The sequence below is a fragment of the Rhinopithecus roxellana genome, chromosome 17 (assembly GCF_007565055.1).
Source record: "Rhinopithecus roxellana isolate Shanxi Qingling chromosome 17, ASM756505v1, whole genome shotgun sequence".
NCBI classification, from domain to species: Eukaryota; Metazoa; Chordata; class Mammalia; order Primates; family Cercopithecidae; genus Rhinopithecus; species Rhinopithecus roxellana.
The window spans coordinates 68,670,332-68,691,308 of record NC_044565.1 but is presented as its reverse complement, the minus strand read 5'-3'; the positions used below and the strand labels follow the sequence as shown (position 1 = coordinate 68,691,308).

The window sequence follows — 20,977 nt, the reverse complement described above, 5'->3', positions numbered from 1 at the left end:
CCAGCCTGGGCCACAGAGTGAGATTCAGTCTCAAAAAAAAAAAAAAAAAAAAAAAAAAAAAAGAAGGTAACAGGCACTGATTTTTTCTCTTGTCTTGGAATTTGCCACTAGAATGCACAGCCAAGGATGAAGAGATGCTCTCAGTTCTCCCCAGCCTGGATAACTAAAAGAAGAGAAGGAGGATCCCTCTAGTTGTGGGTTGTCAGCCTCGGAGAGGAAACCTGGCAGAGTTGGAGCTGCAGGTTCCCAGGGATCACTCATAGAAACTGCAGGAAGGGGAGATGGCATCTTCTTCCCAGGTTGGATGTCTACTTTGAAATGAGCTCACTGCTCTGCTCCCAGTGCCTGTTTGAACAAGTGCAAAGAGCATGGGGAGAGGTGGTGAGGGTCCCTGGGGGCCATCTCACTCCCATTGTCCAGCATGTGTTCCACAGTCAGCGGTGACCTGGTTATGTGTTTCCTCTTCCAGGAAACAACAACTGTGGGAGAGTGTTGATTTGGAGAGTCAGCCTGGTCAAAGGCATGACCTTTTCCCCAGGAACCTTGGTCTCCTCCGGCCAAAGGGCAGAGGTCATTGGCTGAACATTTTGCTGCCCTTGGTCCCGAGTCTAGGCCCTGGGCAGGGTTTGCTCAGGAGACGTGGTGAAGTGGGTGAAGTGTTCCTAACTCCTGTCTCCTTTGGATAATGGGTTCTGTGAACCATGTGCACCTGGGGCTCCTCAACCCCTGGGAACCTGCCCAGCAAGCTGGGAGGCCGGTGAACAGTGGGACACTGCTGGCCCATAGCTATTGTGATTAGGCTGCAGCCCTGGCCCAGTACATCCATCACCGCGGAAATGCAATGCCTGTGGCTCTGCCCAGTCCTTCACATACAGGGTGAATGTGCAATAGTCCCTGCTTGCAGGACATCAGGTCTTTCTAAACTGTAGTTTTGTAATCTGTAAAACAGGGGTGTTAATCCTGACTTAAATCACAGTGTTGTTCTTTTTTTGTTTGTTTGTTTTTGAGACAGAGTTTCGCTGTTGTCACCCAGGCTGGAGAGCAATGGCACTATCTCAGCCCACTGCAACCTCCGACTCCTGGGTTCAAGCAATTCTCCTGCCTCAGCCTTCTGAGTAGCTGGGATTACAGGTGCCTGCCACCATGCCCAGTTAATTTTTGTATTTTTAGTAGAGATGGGGTTTCACCATCTTGACCAGGCTGGTCTTGAACTCCTGACCTCAGGTGATCTGCCTACCTCGGCCTCCCAAAGTGCTGGGATTACAGGCATGAGCCACCGCACCCAGCTCCACAGTGTTGTTCTGATGATCAAATGAGAAAGTGATGTGAGAGCTCTGTAAATGCAAAATGCTGTTAAAATGAATTCTTGAGGGGGTGCTGTTCACTGGCCAGAGAGGGTCATGGAGGTCAATTCCATCACAGTCCTTGCCCTAAGGGGCTGGCACCACCCCACAAGGCCCTCCCCTGCAGCTGGGAGACTGAGGGGCAGGAGTGTGAGTCTCTCTGTTTGTCCAGATGTGGATGTGGTAAATTTCCAGCATCAGAGTGACTCAACCTCAGAGATTAGCAGTTTTCATCTGAAATCAGAGTCAGAGAAGGCTGGGCCCTTACTGGTGTGTGTGTGTGTGTGTGTGTGTGTGTGTGTGTGTGTGTGTGTGTGTTGGAAATTTAGGCTATGTGGATACTAATTCTGGCTACACCATTATCTCGCTTCATGACCTTGAATATGTCACTTCCACTCTGAACCAAAATCCCTTCCTCTGAAACAGAGGAGCTGAAACAATTAACTGCGTGTGTGAGTGTGTGTGTGTGTGTGTGTGTGTGTGTGTGTGTATCTTTGCAACCTTTGAGAAAAGATAATGGCTGCCAGGTGCGGTGGCTCATGCCTGTAATCCCAGCACTTTAAGCGGCTGAGGCAGGCAGATTACTTGAGGTCAGGAGTTCAAGATCAGCCTGGCCAACATGGTGAAACCCTGTCTCTACTAAAAATACAAATATTAGCCGGGTGTGGTGGTGGGCGTCTGTAATCCCAGCTACTTGGGAGGCTGAGGCAGGAGAATTGCTTGAACCGGGGAGGTGGAGTTTTCAGTGAGTCAAGATCACACCACTGCACTCCAGCCTGGGCAACATAGCAAGACTCCATCTCAATAATAATAATAGTAATAATAATAATAAAGATGCTATTGTTCCAGCATCAAGGCTCCTGCCTCGCTGGGCAGAGGAAGGTACTGAGTCCATGACAGATTGAACTTTTCAGAGGTTACCTGAGAAACAGAGCCATTCAACCTTCTTACCTGAATCCAGCTTTGGGATTGAGAGAGGGCCACAGCTTTGTGCTGCTCAGCGGAGATGGTGATGTGAGCTGCAAGGGAGGGAGCTTGGCTTGGTCACTGTCGGCAGTGCCTCTTTCTTATGCCAACATGTCTGTCCTAAACACATCCTTCCCTGGCCCTGGACAGCCCTCTCCTGCCTCTAGCTTCCTGCGATAAATTACGGGAAGGCTACTGGGCTTGGGGGTAGGGAGAAATGCTCAGCCTGCAGAAAGAGCTAAATGGTCCTAAATGTGGGAATGTGAGGGCCTGAGGTGAAATAGGATTTCCTTTTTATTTTTTTTATTTTTTTGAGACGGAGTCTCTCTGTCGCCCATGCTGGAGTGCAGTGGCACGATTTTGGCTTCCTGCAATCTTCACCTCCCAGGTTCAAGTGATTCTCCTGCCTCAGCCTCCTGAGTAACTGGGATTACAGGTGCACGCCACCACACCCAGTTAATTTTTAAATTTTTGGTAGAGACAGGGTTTCTCCATGTTGGCCAGGATGGTCTCAAACTCCTGACCTCAGGTCATCTGCCCACCTCTACCTCCCAAAGTGCTGGGATTGTAGGTATGAGCCACTGTGCCCAGCTGGAATAGGATTTCTTAGCTCCAGTGGAATCTGTCATCTTTGAAGGATGACATCTTTAGATTACAGCCTCTTCTCTCACCGAGGTTCTGAATAAGAAATGACCACATCACAAATAGGTCTGAACTTCTGCCAAACCTTTGTTGAAGACGTGGATCATCATGGGACAGTACACAGCAGGTGGGTAAGAGCATATGCCTCGCAGCCATTGGCCTGTGTTCAAATCCCTGCTTTGCCGGCAATTCACTGCCTGATATTGAGCAAGCGGGCTGCTTTGAGCCTTGGTTGAATCTGGCATGTAATTGAGAATAACATATGTATTTTATATTGTTGTGGTCTTCACTCATAGAAGGACTTGCAAGCTAAACTTCTCTTATAATTTAGTGTGGGGTGAGGAGGAAGGATCAGCCTTCTCTCTTCATCAGTGAGATTTCGATAGATCAGCATTTCCCAAAGCGAGTGCTGTGACATACAGGGCTTGGAGAGATGTCATGCAAACAGAGGCTCTGGCATTTGGAATGAGTTTGGGCAGTGCTGGGTTAAGCAGGGGTAAACAGCATCTTTGCTGCAAGACTTTTCACAACCTTTATTAAGCTAAGATGCCTTGTGACGCTCCATGAGTGGGTGATATTGACAGCGTTTTCCCAAATTCATTTGACCAATGAACCCTTTTTTCCACGAGACACGTTTTGAAAAGAATTGTCGTTACATCCCTCTTTCTGTCTTGGCCCCCGGAAACTTCTATTTCCATCTGATGCTCACCCCAAGTAACCAAATCAGTGGGGATCTGGGTATATTTATACCCCACCTCCACTCTGCTGTGCTGGTTTTCTATTTTTGTTTTGCTGTACATATATCTTTTAGTGCAGGATGCCTCAGATGCTGTGTGGAAATGAGGGGGGTGGGGATGGCATCATCTGGAGAGAAGGAGCCCACGCTAGAACCTCAGGCAATTCTGAGATCTTAGAAGAAGTGAGCAGGGACATGGGTGCAGTTCACCACTGCTCTGCCCAGCTGCCACAATGCTGATCACCCCTAGGGAGATGGGGATAAATGCAGCCCCTTAGGAGACTCCTCCCAGGTCTATTTGTAAAGTCTGTCCCAGGCGATGAAGAAAAGAGGGCAAGTGTCATCATGTTTATGTCCTGTAAGCACTGCTTAAGAAAATAAAAGCCACCTTTAACTGGTCATTGCCAACCTCAAAAACAAGCTAATTTCTGCTATTGTTGCATTTAGCTGTTTTAAGAAAGACAGAGGCAGGTGAGCCAGGGCAATAAGCCTCAGATTTTGATGTGGTGGCCTTAGGAGTGGGTGAGCCAATGGCATCTAAATCCCCTGAGGGGTGCAGGCCAACAAGGAGCTGCCAGGAGTGCCATCACAGGAGGGCTGGCTGTGTCCTGCCTCCAGAGGCAGGGAGTGCAGGTGCCATCATTTCTTCCTGTTAACTCTGAACCCCCCATCAAAGGTTCCCTCTCTGTATCTTTCAGTTGACCTACGCGGGTAAGGCGGGGGGCGGGGGAACTGGGAGAAAGTGTCCATTCTCCCACTCCCTCTATTTCTCCAGTATATTTCAATCTGCCGGTATTAAAACAATAGCAGGTAGAGGCATCAATTTAGTGGATTGTGACCAGCATTTTATAACATGTAATGGAACAGAACGTATTAGAGTCACTGGCTGTAGCAGGGTTGCTAAGAATCCGGCTTTGGGATTGGGAGGGGGCTACCTTTTGTGAAAGGTAGGCAGATAGATAGGCATGGAGCTAGATAGGTATGGAGCTGTGTGCTATTACTGTGGATTGTACCATATGAAGTTCGGGGGTTGCTGTAGCTGACCTGGGGAGCTGGCACCAGATGGGTAAGGTGGGTCTGCTCTCAGGGTCTGTCCTGGGCTCTGAGGCCCAGTCCCAAGCCTGAGGTGTCCTTCTAGACCCAGAGAAAAATGTACCCCAAAGAAAGGTGCTTGTGATGCACTCTCCTTCAAAGACATATGTTTTAGTCAATCAGGCCACTCAGCCAGGGGCCCCTACTGCAGGAGAAGGAATCCATACTCCTGGCTGGCTGGGAGGTACCACTGTCAGCTGGGGTGTGTCCAGGCGGACTCTGCAGGCTGTGTGAGGATGGACAGCACTGGAATAGGAATCCCCAGTTCTAGTTCCTAGCCTAGGTCTGCCCCTCACTGCTGTGTGACTCAGGCAGGGGATTTGCTCTCGGTGGGCCTCAGTTACTCATGTACAGGTGGGACAATAGGACCAGGTGATTTCTTTTTTTTTTTTTTTTTTTTTTTTTTGAGACGGAGTCTTGCTCTGTCGCCTAGGCTGGAGTGCAGTGGCCGGATCTCAGCTCACTGCAAGCTCCGCCTCCCAGGTTCACGCCATTCTCCTGCCTCAGCCTCCCGAGTAGCTGGGACTACAGGCGCCCACCACCTCGCCTGGCTAGTTTTTTGTATTTTTTAGTAGAGACGGGGTTTCACTGTATTAGCCAGGATGGTCTCAATCTCCTGACCTCGTGATCCGCCCGTCTCGGCCTCCCAAAGTGCTGGGATTACAGGCTTGAGCCACCGCGCCCGGCCAGGACCAGGTGATTTCTAAGGTGTTTCTTAGTCTCTTCCAGGAGGACATTAAGAAAATCTGGATCTTCTGGGAAATCCCAGAAGGGAAGCCAGTGTCGCCCACAGGCCAGCGAGACCACGGCGAGTCAGTTAGGTATGTTATTTTATTATTATTATTATTATTATTAATTTTTAGACAGGGTCTCACTCTGTTACTCAGGCTGGAGTGCAGTGGTGCGATCTCAGCTCAATGCAACCTCCGCCTCCCGGGTTCAAGCGATTCTCGTGCATCAGCCTCCTCAGTAGTCGAGTAGCGGGGACTACAGACACGTGCCACCACGCTCAGCTAATTTTTGTATTTTTCGTAGAAATGGGATTTTACCATGTTGCCCAGGCTGGTCGTGAACTCCTGACCTCAGGTGATCTGCCTGCCTAGTGCTGTGATTACAGGTGTGAGGCACTGCGTCCAGCAGCTAGGTATGTTTGAAGACCCCGGCAGGGGAGGGGGTGGAAGATGGCTCCTCCCTGGCAGCAGCAAGGGCATACGATGACAGAGGCAGCTGGAGCCTGAGCCTGGTCTCCGTGGATAGCATTTATTGGGCGCCATTCTCAGTGTGAAGACAGATAGGCAGGAAGAGCTGAGGGGAGGCTGTGGCAGCCACGGCCTTTGGAGTCCAGGGGCTGCCCGGGGTGGGGGTGTGGGCGTGAGGACATGGTCACCCACACATATTGCATATTCTGTGGCAGTGTGCCCAGGCATAAGGCATTGGGGAAGCAGAGAGGCTGCCTGCAGTGAAAGGGAGTGAGGGGGAAGCAACACTGGCCTTCCAGGTCCCTAGGAAAGACCCAGCAGAGACTGAACAGTCTGCCACGCTGTGCCCCACGGCCATTCTACACCCTTCCCCACCTTCTCTCCGCAGCTTTGGTTGTGGCTCCCTCGGGACTGACAGGACAGGACCCTTCGAGGGCAGGGTCACACACAGGACAGAGGCAGCCAGCACTGCCCCCCTACCCCCAACATAAACACAGTGAGCACCTCCAGGTCCTGGGCCCTGCTTTCCTGGCATGTGGGCAGTCATATCCTCCACACTGAGACGGGACTCACAAGCAGGGTAGACTTCTTCCCCCTAGGGGTCCCCAGAGACTAGAGGATGCAGGTGGGGGCCTGAGGCTGGCCACCCTGTGGGTGCTGTCCTCCAACTTCCCTGAATGCCATATTGGTCGGCAGTGTTAAGGAGCTGACAGGGGAACAGCATGGGAAGGCAGTGTTGCGGGAGGACAGGTCCCTCATCCACCCCTTGATGTTGTCCCAGTCACTATACCGGCTCCAGCTGTGGGGCCCCAAAAGTGAGCCTCGAGCATCACCTTCGTCAGCTGCGTTCCATCTGGGCTTCTGGGTTGCAGGTGTGGTGGGCAGAGGGCAACTCTGGTCCATACCCTGCCACCTGGGAATGGTGTTTCTTGCTGCAGCCTCAGCTTCTCACTAGTTACTTGGGACACAGGCACCAACAATGACAATGGTGCCAGGGATCATGTGCCATAGGATACGCCTGCCAGCTTTCTTGGCCACTCTGCCCAATTCCCAAACTCCTAGAGCTCCAGATCCTGGCCTTTCTGCCATGGCAGGTAAGCCCTGCTTACCTCGGTCCCAAGAACTGCACTGTTTGTAAGCATGCACCTTGGTGACAAAGGCCCCTGTGCTGCCTCAGGAGCCCATTCAGAGCTGCTGCCTCCTGACCAAGAAGAGAAGAGGCTGAGCCTCAGCAGTGCCCTCTGACCCGGGACTTCTGATTCTGGTTTAAAACCCAGGTAGCCACACAATGCCAGAATGTACACTGCAGGAGCTTTGCTTTCAAGAGCAGGCCAAGCTGGAAGAAAATAACACTTCAGCTAGGAACAAGTAGGCTGGGCTCTTGTCTCCCTTTGCCATTTTTTTTTTTTTTTTTGAGACAGGGTCTTGCCCTGTCACTCAGGCTGAAGTACAGTGGTGCAATCAGGGCTCACTATAGTCTCGGCTTCCCAGGTTCAAGCAATCCTCCCATCTCAGCCTCCCAAGTAGCTGGGACTCCCAGGCATGTGCCACCACACCTAGTTAATTTTTTATTTTTTGTAGAGATGGGGTCTCACTGTGTTGCCTAGGCTGGTCTCGAATTCCTGGGCTCAAGCAATCCTCCCACCTCAGCCTCCAAAGGTGTTGGGAATACAGGTGTGAGCCACTGCACCCAGCCCCCACCCCTTTGCCTTTTGCTCTCTGGTCACTTCACCTGTCCAGGCCTCAGTGTTCTCATCTGTAAAATGGGGGTGAGAACTCCTGCCCTGGTGACCTAAGTAGGCTGTTGTGAGACTCAAAGGAATCAGTGGCCAGTATAGAGTTTTCAGAGGCTAAAAATCACTCGACAAATTTAAGAGTTGGGAATTGTCAGCAGTGGCTGGGGATGGTGAGTCTGAAGTTTTCTGCTCCAGATTCTAAGGGCAGTGTCTGGAAGGCTGAAGTCCTATCTGCTATGAGAATGTGGCTAGAGGCCAGTTAGTTTGAACCTCCAGTGTGACCATTCTGCAGACTGGCAGGCCACTGCCTCCTGCCTCCCGACTGGCCCCTCCTGCTGCCTGCCTGTCTCTCCTTCTTTCTGTCCTGCTTTCTGGGGACCAGCTTTAGGGACTGCTGTGTTTCCACTTTCTCCATAACTGCAAAGCCATGCAAAACAACACGAAGGGAGGTTGGGAGACACAGCTGGGGATGGGGAGGGGGAAGGGGAGTGGGACTGAGTGGGGGTGACTTGGACAAAGACACCCTGGCTTTTGGAACCAAGGGAAGGTGGGAGACCTAGCAGGACAGAGGTATAAATAGAGATGCAAACGTACACGGAACATGAAGTCCCCTCCGGAGGTGGGGGTCTGGGTACCAGCAGGGTCTCTGAGGACTGGGAGCTTCTTAGATTTTCAAAGGGAAGGGAGGCTCCCAGCTTCTGCCTTCCCTCCCTGACCCCACCAAGTTTCACATTTCTCGGAATTTGCAGGGCTCCAATGGGGGCCCCAGGGGTCCTCAGAGCCCGGCCTCCTGCCGGCTGGTGCAAGCAGGCACAGTTGGAGATGGGGGTGCTGGGGGAGAGTGGTGAGGGATGTTGCGGGGTGTCCCACTGGGCAGAAGGCGGCAGGGGCAGTCTCCTGGCCTCCCAGCAGGGGTCCCCCGCCCGCGCCCCCAGGTGCTCCAGGCCCCTCGGGGCAGTCACACGGAGCTCCTGCGCTTCATGAGGCCGCGGAAGGTGGACAGGCTGTGCAGGCCCGTGGACACCGAGCTGATGGCGGAGCGTGGCGCCCCGCTGCACAGGCAGCGTCGCGAGGGCGTGTCGCTGTAGCGGCCGCCCGCTCCCGGCGACGAGTGGCTCTGCTCCACGCACGTGTCGGACGTGGAGAGGTCCCGTGGGATGATCATGGGGATGGAGTACTGCAGCTTCTCGCGGCTCTTGTACCACAGGCACGAGCACATGGACTGGAAGTGCAGCACCTCCGCGTAGACGTTGCGGAAGCCGCCGCCGCCAGCTGCCGCGGTGGACGAGGCGGTGTCCGTGGTGTGCGCGCTGCCACCTCCTCCGCCGCCGCCCGCCTGCCCGTTGCGTGTGAGCAGCGCGCGGTGCTCGGCGTCGCGCTTCTCGTCCTCGGCGTTCATGGTCATGAAGCGCAGCACCACGAGGTTGAGGAAGGCGCCGATGACCGTGAGGCCTGTAAGGATGTAGACGAAGCTGAAGGCCACGTACTGCGGCTGCGTCTGCAGGGCCTGGTCCTTCTGCAGCGCCACGTAGTCACCGAAGCCGATGGTGGTGAGCGTGATGAAGCAGTAGTAGTAGGCCTGGAAGAAGGTCCAGTGCTCGTAGTGGGAGAAGGCGGCAGCGCCGATGCACAGCGTGCTGATGCATGAGAAGAAGCCGATGAGCACCATGTTGGCCATGGATACGTCAGCGCGCCGCATGCCCAGCCCCTTCTTGGCGCGGTGCAGCAGGTACCTCACCAAGGTGTTGATGCGCTCGCCCAGGCTCTGGAACATGACGAGCGTGAGCGGGATGCCCAGCAGCGCGTAGAACATGCAGAACACCTTGCCGCCATCTGTGCTGGGCGCCGCGTGCCCGTAGCCTGGGGGGAAGCGGGGGAGAGGAGAAGAGAAAGCACACGCTATGGGGCTGCCCTTCCAGAAACCCTCTTCTCCCTCCCCCTCGCCCCGCCACCTTCCCCACCTTGCGGGTCTGGGCCTACAGTGACGGGCGCTCCTTGTCTCCACGCACTGTGCTAGGCCCTTGCTCATGCTTTCTATTGTACTCTGTGACACCTGCAGAAAGTATGTAGGAAGGAAGAAATAGGGAGGGCTGACTCCCAAGGTCACACGACTTGGGAGCAGAGCAACCGTGTTTGAACTCGAGTCCGTTTGACCTCAATGACTGGACTGTTTTATATGCCTAGAGAAGGGGTGGCCTGAGTGCTGCTGAGAACTCGTCCAGAGGCACAGGGAGAGAGTGAGGGCACAGGTCATCTGGGAGAGCTGGATTCTAGCTCAGTGTCCTGGGCTGCGGGCGTGCTCCTTGTCCTCTCCATGCCTCAGTTTCCTTGACTACAAGGTGAAGTGGTTGCCCTGAACGGGTTCTGACATCCTGTGATCCAGTGTACAGGAAGGGAGACCGAGGCAGGGCTGGCTTCTTGGTGAATTCCTTGCTGCCAGCCAAAGCTTATGTGGGGTTGGTTGGCAACAAGGGCCCTCCAGTCTCCCTGGGGCAGCTGGCCCACTGTGCCAGAGGAGAAAGGAGACTGCCTGCCCCTCCCCGCAACAGCTGGATGAATGAGTGTTCCGGGGTCCTCATCAGCCTCCAGTTGGAGACCCTGGGATCATCCTCTGTGCTTGGCCTGATGTAGGGTCTGTCCTCATGGGGAAGTGTGTTACCCTTGGCAAAGCAGGAGTCCTGGGTGTCCTTCCAGGTGTGTTACTATCATCAACCAGATAACCTCTCTGTGCCCCGCCCCCACCCCGGCCCACCCTGAGCCAGGATCAGGGCAGAGGCAAAGGTTCCCTCTGCACCAGCCATTCAAAGGCCTAAGTCGAGAATTCTTCTGGCTACCTGGAGGGAAAATGAACCTGGATGGGAACTCATCCCCAGTGACAGGGCCCTAGTGGCTGTGTGACCCTGGGCAAATTACTCCCCCTCTCTGAGCATGTTTCTTCACTTGTAAAGTGTATTTACTGGTGCTGGCCTGCTTCTTTCATTGTTGAGATATTTACTACTTTTATTAATAGAATTATGATAATAACATGATGCTGGCATTTTCTTCTCTTCTAAGTCTTATCAAATCTTAACCAAATATTTCTTCTTTCATGCAGTCCTCCTGGATTCCTCACAGCTAAAAGTGATCTCTGCCTTATTTGACTGGCACTGAAAATGTTCAGCTTGTAATTCCAGGGCCAATATTACCACCACCCCCTGTCCTCCAGGATCCCCAATGACATAGAGCTAAACACTAGCTAGGGGGGTAAGGGGTGGCACTGATGGACCTTGTCACACTCCTCTCTGGCTTCCACCTCCACGTTGCCAGCCATACCTATGGAGGCCCAGAATATGTTTGATAACTAAATTGTAGGGCAGGATACTGGACTCGCGCTCTCTCTCTGTCTCTCTCTCTGTCTCTCTCTCTCTCTCTCTGTGTGTGTGTGTGTGTGTGTGTGTGTGTGTGTATGATTTCTCTGAGCCTTAGTTTCCACATCTATAAAATGGGGTTAATAATACACTTGCCTCACAGGACTTTGGGGAGGAATATGTAAGATATTGTGTGTAATGCACTTAGCTCAGAGCCTGGTACATTATCAAGTACTCAGTAGTGGCTCCCTGTGATTAACAATGAGTGAAGTGCCAGATTACTCTCATGTTTCCAAGAGAGCAGCCAGGCTCGAGGGCCGCTCAGTTCAGACTGGCACCTCTGTCAACCCAGGGCCTTTTGGATCTTAAAGCTCAGGGAGCTCTGGGGACAGCTGCTTGGGGCTGCCCTTAGAACCAGCTCCCCTGCCCCCCTCCACAGCGTCGGGCCAGTAACTATGTCACTGTTTGCTGAGCTGTAGAGCCACTGTGTGTGGGACGTCTGTGCTCCAGCAGGGTGAGAACAGATTGTGCCCGCCAGCTCGGCCATGGCAGCCAGACCAAAACTCACTTCAACAACTGGGCAGGCCCCGAGCCAGAGCTGCTTCTCATCCTGTCCTTCCCTGTCTCCCAAGGCCGGCACTACTTTGTGGAGAGGGGAGGGCATGGCACCATGGATGGGGCTCAACAGGGAGTAGGGAGCGTGAACCTAGCCCCAGCTTGGCCATATGATAGCTGTGTGGCCTTGGGCAAATCCCCACCCCTCTCTGGGCTCACTTGCCTTTCCTGCACTCTGGAGGCTTGAGCTAGAGCTATCAACCCCCACCCTCGCTGCCCGCCAGAGCCATCTGCAGGAGCACAGGAGAGACCAGGCGTTAGAGCTCTTTGGAACCTGTGGCTTGCAAGATGGAAGCGGCGGTGGTGGGATCTCACAGGGGAAGGGTGACCTGAGAGCATGGGCCTGGGGGCAGGGCCATCTCTGTGGGGTCAGGCAGACACGTACCACCATCAGGGACCCTCACTCCCTCTCTGCCACCACTGCTCCCTTGTCCTGTGTTTGTCATAGGCTGTGACTTCCCTGGGCCCACCGTCTCTTAGTAAAAGCCAGTGCCTGCCTGTCTGGCAGCCTCACTGCCCACTGTGACTATGCTCACAAAACCCCCAGCTTCAAGGAGCTACACATCCCTTCCTTGCCCTTCTTTTGCTATACCCTGCAGCCACCCCAGAGACCTATCCTCATCCCACACCCAGCCAAGCTGGCACCTCCTCTCCACAGTGCTTCCCACACTGCCTCGTGGCCCTCCTCTGCCTCTCCTACCCCAGCCTGCAAGGACCCAGCTCCTCAAGACCCAGCTTCAGCCGCCAGTGACAACCCCTTCCTCTGCCCTTCGTCCTGTTGAACTTAGTGACTCAAAGCAAATGACAAATCCAGGCTTAACCAGAGGCTCTTATCCCAGGCAGCACCTCACGCCCCACCACAGCCACTGCCCTGGCCAGGCAGCCCTGGCCTAGATGTGCCTCCTCTTTGGGGTCAGATGCCCCCAGGGCTCAATCTCACTTCCTACTGCAGGCTGAGGCTTAAGAATAATAAGTTCTTACCCTTCAGATGTATTTTTAACTTTATCCTCAAAAACTTCTTACAAGGTCACTATTATGACTATCTCCATATTACAGTTGGGGTCATGAAGTCCAGAGAGGCCTTGGGTGTTGGCCAAGGCCACTGGGCCTTTCTGACTCAGCATTCATTCCGGTACATGGGAGCCAATGCATCACCCAGGAAGGGCGACCAGGCCGGGAGGCCCTGGGAGGAGAGCATTTCACTTGGGCATCAGCCTCAGGCATTGCTCTGAGCCGGGTGCAGCAGAGGTGCTAACAGGAGGGCCATGCTCAGGCAGACAGACGCTTCTCCAAGTACCCGGTTCAGGGTGTCCCCCTCCCCATCGCCTGTTCTATTGTCACTGGGTGAAAGGGCAAGGGAGTGTGAGGACCTGCTGACGTGGGCGCCCAACTTGGAGGGGTGCCAGCTGGGTGGAGCCACTCCCAAGGGACCCTGGAGCTTCTGGGAAGTAAGTGGGAGTTTGGCAAGACCCGTCTGCCTGCCAGGAGGGCCGCTAACTGCCTGGTCCTTGCCCACATCGGGCTTGGCTTTATGAGGCAGGGGGCAAAAGGTGTTCTCTATCTTCTCTTCTCTGTCCAGCCCTTTGAGTCTCTGGGTGAGGGGCTGCCTCTGTCCTTCTGTGGCACCCATGCACATGGAGGCTTCTCTCTGGGGCTCACTCTCTGAGGACCCTCTCTCACAGTACCTGCTGGGCTGATCAGCCAGAGCACATGTTCTGACCAGAAGACTCTAGCCACTGTCTCTCAGAAAACGACCAAGACCATCCATACTGCCTCCTCTCCCAGCCTCCTTTCCCTGAATCCAACATAGGTTTTAAGGTTCTCAGAGCCAGAAATACCCTTAGCCATCATTTGGTTCAGTCTTTATACGGTACAGATGAGGAAGTGGAGGCCCAGAGAGGAAAGCAATCTGTTCAAGGTCACACAGCTTGTGAATGCCAGAATCAGGACTATAACCCCAGGATACTTGGTTCTAAAACCAATGCTCTGTCCACTGCCTTCCAGCTCAGGTATGACCAGAGTTGTGCCTCTTCATTCGATCATGGCCCAGCAGCTCCTACTTGGGAGCAACTCAGCTAAGAGATGGCCTAGGAACCTGGCTGGAGGCACGAAATCCACTTAAGGAAGCCAGGTGACTGGATATAAAAATTAATTATTAGTCTAAATATTTTAGGGCAGCAGGAAAACCGAGAGATCGGAGGCAAACCCCGGGCCACCTCAGTTCCTCTGTTTTCCTCTCGGAATTGTCAAGGAGGTCAGAAACTGTCTGAAGCTGTCTTCCAGGGAGATGTAGGGTGGGGATGGTGGTGTGGGAGTGGGATTGGGTCTGGTCCTCCCTTTTACTGGTCTTTCTCTCCCTGTGGCTTATTTCCTTCTATTCAAAGCACAACTAGCCACTCTGAGCCCTTGTTCATGGCCTTGGCCGGACTGGGCTTGACTGCTTGTTCCCCACTGGTCTCGTATGCCTGCTAGCCTGCTTGTCTGACCTCCTACCCTTGGCCTAGCTGGCCACAGCCTTGGGCAGAGGAAAGAGCATGGGGCTGGGAGGCAGGAGATCTGGGGTCTGACCTGACCCTGATCAAAGACAGCTTTGTGTCTTGGCGAGTTCCTTCCGGGCCTCAGGTTTCCTCATCTGTGACATGGAAGATAGGGCAAGAGATGAGGTTCCCACCTTTTCCCACTGCCTTTTATTATTTTCTCTGTTCACTCACCCATTCATAGAGTCAAAATTTTGGAAGATTTTATGTATGGAATTCGATGTGGTGATCAGTGCAGTGTGAATACTCTGTAGAGCAGGCACTGAATAAATCATTGTTAGAGCCATAATTAATTTCTTTCCCCATCAAAATTAATTAAGAACACATCTGTCAGTCAGAACGTCTGATTAGCTTGAGATAATTGACTCTTTGAGACGGAGTTCAGTTATTGTTGTATGTTTGAAATACTGAACACAGAGAGAGGATCTCTGAGGTTTAGTGGAGTAGAGAAGATCACAGGCTCTGAAACCAAACAACTTTATCTTTAGCTACACTGCTCAATCCACTGTGCCTCAGTTTTCTCATCTGTAAAATGGGAATAATGAAGTACTCACTTCATAGACTTGGTGTGGGGACTTGATTGAGTTCATAGACTTAACATGCTTAGGACATTGAGATCAATAATTATGAATTATTAATATGAATATTTTGGGGAGCACCAAGATTTAATGATCTTTAAAGTTCCTTTCCGTGCCAACATTCTATGATCAGTGTTTACTCAAGTCATTTTTCTGAAATACCAGTTCCATGGAATGTTAACAACTGTTGGATGAGAAAAGAGTTGCTTGGTTCAATTAAATTGGGGGAAATGCTGAATTTAACAGGATTCACCATCATTTGATTTGTGCCTAGGCTTTCTCAGGGCTATGTATGTGTTCATGTGCAGGGTCGATCAAGGCCGGGAAAAGGTGCCTGTCTTCCCACTTCCTTGACCGTGGAGCACTTTTCTCATAGTGTACATTACCGAGCAAGAGTTCCTGGGAGCACAGTTTGGGAAACGCTCCCATCAGCATCAAGAACCTCTAAGGTCCTTCCCCCAGGTCTCTGACATTATGATTCTTTGATCTCCTTCTCTGGGTGGCCCAGCCCTTCTGTAGATTAAAAAGCACAGCCCTTGGCAATGCCGGCTGTGCCTGTCTCCAGGCTGACCTAGTTATCTAATGTAAATAGGCAATGGCTGGGCTAATGTTTGTCCTGAGGGAAGATGGATGAGGGACCTGTGGCCTGAGGCGTCCAAAGGCCGTGAACTCTGGGCTGATGCCGAAGTGCATGGGTGCATGGGTGACCTCAGTTTGGCTTGGGCCTGGTGCGGCAGCCAGAGAGGAGTGCGGACTTAGGGGAGACAGAGGCAGCTCTGGGGGCTGCAAGACACAGGGAGGGCCCTCAGAGGAAGGCTGGGCTCCCCTGCTGGATGGCAGAGGGCAGCTGGGCTCAGAGAGCACCTAGGGGAGGGCCCAGGAGGAACCAGCTCAGGGGCCTGAGGCACAGACAGGGAGCCGCCCCTCAGAGTGGGGATGGCAGCAGTGTCGAGCCAGGAAGTGGGACTGCAGGCTCTGAGGGAGCCTAATTGGCATGTTAAAGGAGATGAGGTGGAAGGAGCCCAGCTTCTGTGCCCAGGTCCTGGGGGAGGAGAGGAGGGAGGGGCTGCAGCTTGGTGGAGACAAGAGGAGGGCGCAGGTGCTCTCCCTCCTCCTGTGAGATGCAGCTCAGACACTGCCTTTCCCGAGAACCTTCTGGGAACCTTCTCCGGGCACTGGAGGGGCCTCTCCTCCCTCTGCCCCTCTCAGGCCCCCACTCTGTATTTGGGCACTCATGTCTACAGAGGAGTCCTGCAGGACTGGCTTGTCCCCTCAATGTCCAGCACAGGTCTGGGGTGGGAGGGCTGCAGAACCCAGAACCTCCAGTTCTGGAGGACTCTGAGGTCTGAGATGGTGATGAGAAACCATCCCTTAGACACCCAGGACAGGGATGAGAGGTGGCCCTTGGCAGGGGGGTCTTGGGTGACTCATAGCTCCTGCCTTCACTGTGGCCTCTGACCCCTTCAAAATGAGGTCAGCTTCAAGGTTTAGAAGGAATCCCCCTGCACTGGGTCTGGGCAAGCCCCTAGCTAGGCCTGAGAACCACCGGGTCTCATGGAGCTGGGGTAGGGGTGGGACCAGTGTACAGAACGGGGTCTGGAGTTTGTCCCTCTTCAGGCCAGAGCTCCTGGGAAGGACAGTTCTGAAGCACAGCACCTATCTGCTCTCTGCTTCCTCTCCCCTGCCCCTTCCTGAGGCCTCTCTTCCCATCGTCCCATCTCCTGTCCCAGCTCTTTCCCCCTACTACCCCCAGCAGCTTCTCTCCCTGCCCCATGCTTCCTCCTGGACTCCTCACTCTTGGGCCCACTGCTCTCTCCTCTCTTGCCTTGAGCGGTCTCCCATCCACAGGTGGCCCTAGTACTGATTTGGGGGCCTTTGACGTAGGACAAACCCCCAAATCCCCCATCCCCCACCCTCCTCAGGCCCATGTATGATGCAGGGAGCTCAGAGGGAGGGTGCTGGTGTCATGGAAAATCCCTGCGGCAGCCAAGGTCAGTGTTTGCAGACACAGCCTGGCTTAGAGCCAGGCCTGCCTCCCTGGCCAGCTCCTTCTGGCCTATCCCAGAGGCTGGCTTTGTGCAGAGGCCCTCAGAGGCACCCCAGGGCTGCTCTGGGTGCCCGGGGATAGGGACCTTAGGAGCTATCAGTACTGCTGTGACAACGTAGTTCAACCCACTCTTTTTTGTTGTGTTTTGTTTTGTTTTTGAGACAGAATCTCGCTCTGTTGCCCAGGCTGGAACGCAGTGGCACAATCTCAGCTCACTGCAACCTCCACCTCCTGGGTTCAAGTGATTCTTCTGTCTCAGCCTCCCGAGTAGCTGGGACTACAGGCGTGTACCATCATGCCCAGCTAATTTTTGTATTTTTGGTAGAGACAGAGTTGCACCATATTGGCCAGGCTGGTCTTGAACTCCTGATCTCAAATGATCCACCCGCCTCGGCCTCCCAAAGTGTTGGGATTGCAGGCATGAGCCACAGCGCCCTTCCCCCCACTCATTTTAAAGATGGGTAAACTGAGGCTGAGAGAGGAGCAGAGACTAGCCCAAGGTCACAGAAACTCAGTGACACAGCTAGGACTGGAATCCAGGGCCCTCATGTCATCTTTCACTGCCCCATGCTGCAGAAGGGAGCATCCTGAAGTCTGTTCTGATAGGCCAGGGAATAACAAAGGCTGGCTAAACACTTCTGTTACACAAGGGCTAGCTTGAGGTTGTGCTGGACTTGAATTGGTGATGTGGCCAGGAGAAATAGACCTAGATGATCTATTGATGAGGTCCCTGACCTCAAAACACTTTCCATTTGGGATTGAATCAAATGAAACCTCTCAGTGGAAGCACTTTGAAAACTTCAGTGCCCTGTATAAAGCAGAGGTTATTATTACACAAATTATTAAAATGCATGGCAAAGGTGGGAAATGTTTTAGGAGGGATTTAAGACAGGCTGAAGGAGGGCTGGAGATAGAGACTTTGGTTGGGGTGTCAGGGAGGGCTTCATGGAGGCGGTGACATTTACTCTGAGCTCTGAAGGGTGGATAGGAAAGGCAGGGTTCCGATGAGGGAAGCTACTGAGGCAAGGATACAATGTTAGGATGACACGTGATGTGCTAAGGTCAGAAAAAATAGACCTGCATGGGACTGGTGGGTGTGCTCACAAATGGGAATGGGGTGGGGGCCAGCGGACTCTTTCAGAAAGGCAGCTGCATGATACGCATCCAGAAGCTTAGAAATGTGTCTACCCGGTATCCCTGTGTTGCCACTTCTAGGAATCTCTGCTCGGAAAATAACCAGAGATCAGAACAAAGATTTATGAACAAGCATGTTTATAGCAGCATTTTCATTGTGAAAAATTGTAAACAGTCCAAATATCCACCAATAGGGTTTGGTTAAACATATTAAGGTATATTTATGTGATGGAATATTGTGCGACCATTAAAGTGCAGTTCTTGAGAAGTCTCTTGATCACATAGAAAACTACCACATCATGTTAAATTAAAAGGGTAAGAGACAATGCTTTCTATATTGTGGGATCCCATACTAATACGAAAATATGAAAAATGTGGCTGGGCACACTCGTTCATCCCTGTAAACCCAGCACTTGGGGAGGCTGAGGTGGGAGGATCACTTGAACCCAGGAATCCGAGACCAACCTGGGCAACACAGTGAGACCCATCTCTAGAAAAAACAAAAAATTAGCTAGGCATGGTGGCGTGTGCTTGTGGTCCCAGCTACTCGAGAGTCTGAGGTGGGAGGATCACTTGAGCCTGGGAGGTCGAGGCTGTGGTGAGCCATTATCGCACCACTACACTCCAGCCTGGGTGACAGAGGGAGACCCTCTTTCAAAAAAAAAAAAAAAATGCATATACACATATACATTTTGTATGTGTACACACACATATACAGCTGTAAGGAAATATTCTAAAGCTCACATAGCTTATCTCTGAATAATGGGCTCATGATTAATTTTAACTTTCCTCTTATAAATTCTACACTGCAAAAAACCTATTACTTTTGTAAGTAGAAAACGATGAATATTATAAACCTAAAAACAGCACAAGTTCTTCCAGCGTTCTTGGAGCAGGAAGTACAGTTGAAAAGTAAAGACTGTCAAGGTGGGAAGGGGCCAAAATTTGAGGAGATTTCAAGGGTAGGTTCAGGAATGAAGTCTTCATTTTAAGGCAATGAGGAGCCATGGATGGCTCCTGAGCAGGGGAGACGGCGGCAGGAGGATCCACTGGGGGCCTCTGCATGGTCTAGTTGTCAAGTGCTCAGGCCTGAGCTAGAGGGAAGCGGAGGATCCAAGAGTTCGGGATGAGCGGAGGAGGTAGGGGCAAGGGGCTGAGAAAAGAGAGGAGAGGAAGGGGCGAGGGGAGGAGAGTGGATGCGCAGTGTGTGGGATGCCCTGCTTTCATGGGTGAAACTGTAAGCCCCACGAGGACAGGGGTTCTCGTCTCTTTTGTTTGCTACTCGATCCCCCACACCTGGAAGGGGGCTTGGCACAGAGCTGCTGCTTCATCAAGTTCTGTTGAATGAATGACTGAGGGAGAGGGAGGCATCAGAGATGAGCCTGAGGTTTGAACAGAATGGAGACAGAGAGGATAAGCAGAGAGTGAGGCCTAAAGGGGGCAATGCCACACCACCAGCCAGTTATCCTGGGGGTCCTGGGCAGGGCCCTGACCTGGGGCTGGTGGGGCCTGTTCTAAGCCAGCCACCGAGCCAGGTGCCATGGCCCGGGCCTGTGGCCTGTCTGCATCCTCATGACCAGCTGGACAGGGCATCTGTGAGCTCAGAGCTTCTAACAGATTGGATCTGGTGGGGTTTTAATTAAATGAATCCACCAGGAACAGCCTGGCATTGAGAAAGGAATTCCACAGCACAATTTAAAGTGGACTTGGCCCTCTTTGCGGATGGCTGAGGTGCCAGTTCTCCCCCACATGCTTTTTTCAAGGCCCTGTCCATGACGCTGGCATCTGGCTGGCCCGAGTCTTACACATTTACACGCCCCGGCCTTTCCTGTTGAGCCCATTGAGGAGAAACAGGTGTGTTGGCATTGCCTTGCCACAATCCCCAAAAGGGAATGAGCTGCTCCCAACTGGAAGCCCTGTTGGGTCTGAGGAGCAGCAGAGGCCAGCCTAGGTGTGGGCCCAGAGTCTGGCTGCCTGAAATCTCACCCTGTGGGCAGTGTTATGGGGGCAGGGTAGGGCCCAGAGGGTGATGGTGCACAGGAATTACAAAGCACTAGGAGTCAGGAGGCCTGGCTACCATCCTAGTTCTGCTATTACCTTGCTGTATGACAGGGGTCAGCAAACTGTTTCCTGTAAAGGGCCAGATAGTAAATGCTTTAGGCTTTATGAGTCTATGGTCTTTTGCAACTACTCAACTCTGTCATAGAACCAAGAAAGCAGCCATGGATACTATGTGACAATGAACATGGCAAATGTAGTGTTCCAATAAAACTTTATTGACAGCAACAGGTGGTGGGCCAGATTCAGTCCATAGGCCCTAGTTTGCTAAGCCTACTGCAGGGTGTATTAAGCCACGTCAGCTCCCTGAGACTTATATCTGAATCAGTTTTCTTATCTTAATTTTCCTACCTTCAAAAGAGAAGTTAGATTAGAAGATCCCTAATGTCTCTTCTTCCCTGAAAAGTTGTATTTTAGCATTGAATAAATTTCTAGTTCCTCCTATTCCATGTACCATGCAGAGGCCCCAAGGAGAGGGGTACATTTTGAGCAGGGTCTAGTGCCTAAACCTGGCTGTGGACATGGTGTCAGCAGCTCTTGGGAGGGCCCCTTTCCACATTTCTGGACACTGCTCGTGCTCTTTGTTCTGCCTGTTGGGCTTCTACTCCTCCATCAAAGCCCATTTCAAAAGTCACCCTCTCTCTGAAGCTTTCCCTGATCTCACCCACCTAAACAAATCAGTGCTCCAGGGGCCCTTTGTTCATTACTCATCATCCTTCAAACATTCCTCCACTCCAACCAGCAGGTGTTTTTGAGTTCTTAATATGTGCTGTGCTCCGAGTTCTAGAATAATAATCCCTTGTATTTCATTTGTGCAGGACCTTATCATTTACAAAGCAATCTCTGTACATTCTATTGTTTGCGCTTGCATTGCTGTCCTTTAGAGGAGGTGCTATTATTCCTATTTTACAGATGTGGAACCTGAGGCTCAGAGAGACAGCGTTTTA

General features: G+C 52.4%; 1 protein-coding gene across 1 annotated transcript in view; it reads right to left on the bottom strand.

Moving 5' to 3' along the window:
• Positions 1 to 6,018: 6,018 nt before the first annotated feature.
• Positions 6,019 to 20,977, bottom strand: part of KCNK3 (potassium two pore domain channel subfamily K member 3) — a 41,159-nt gene continuing 26,200 nt past the window's right edge. Inside the window, exon 2 of the mRNA XM_030921816.1 lies at positions 6,019 to 9,574. Within this exon, the coding sequence (XP_030777676.1) occupies positions 8,673 to 9,574 (902 nt within the window). The 3' untranslated portion in view covers positions 6,019 to 8,672. The remainder of the gene's footprint in view (positions 9,575 to 20,977) is intronic.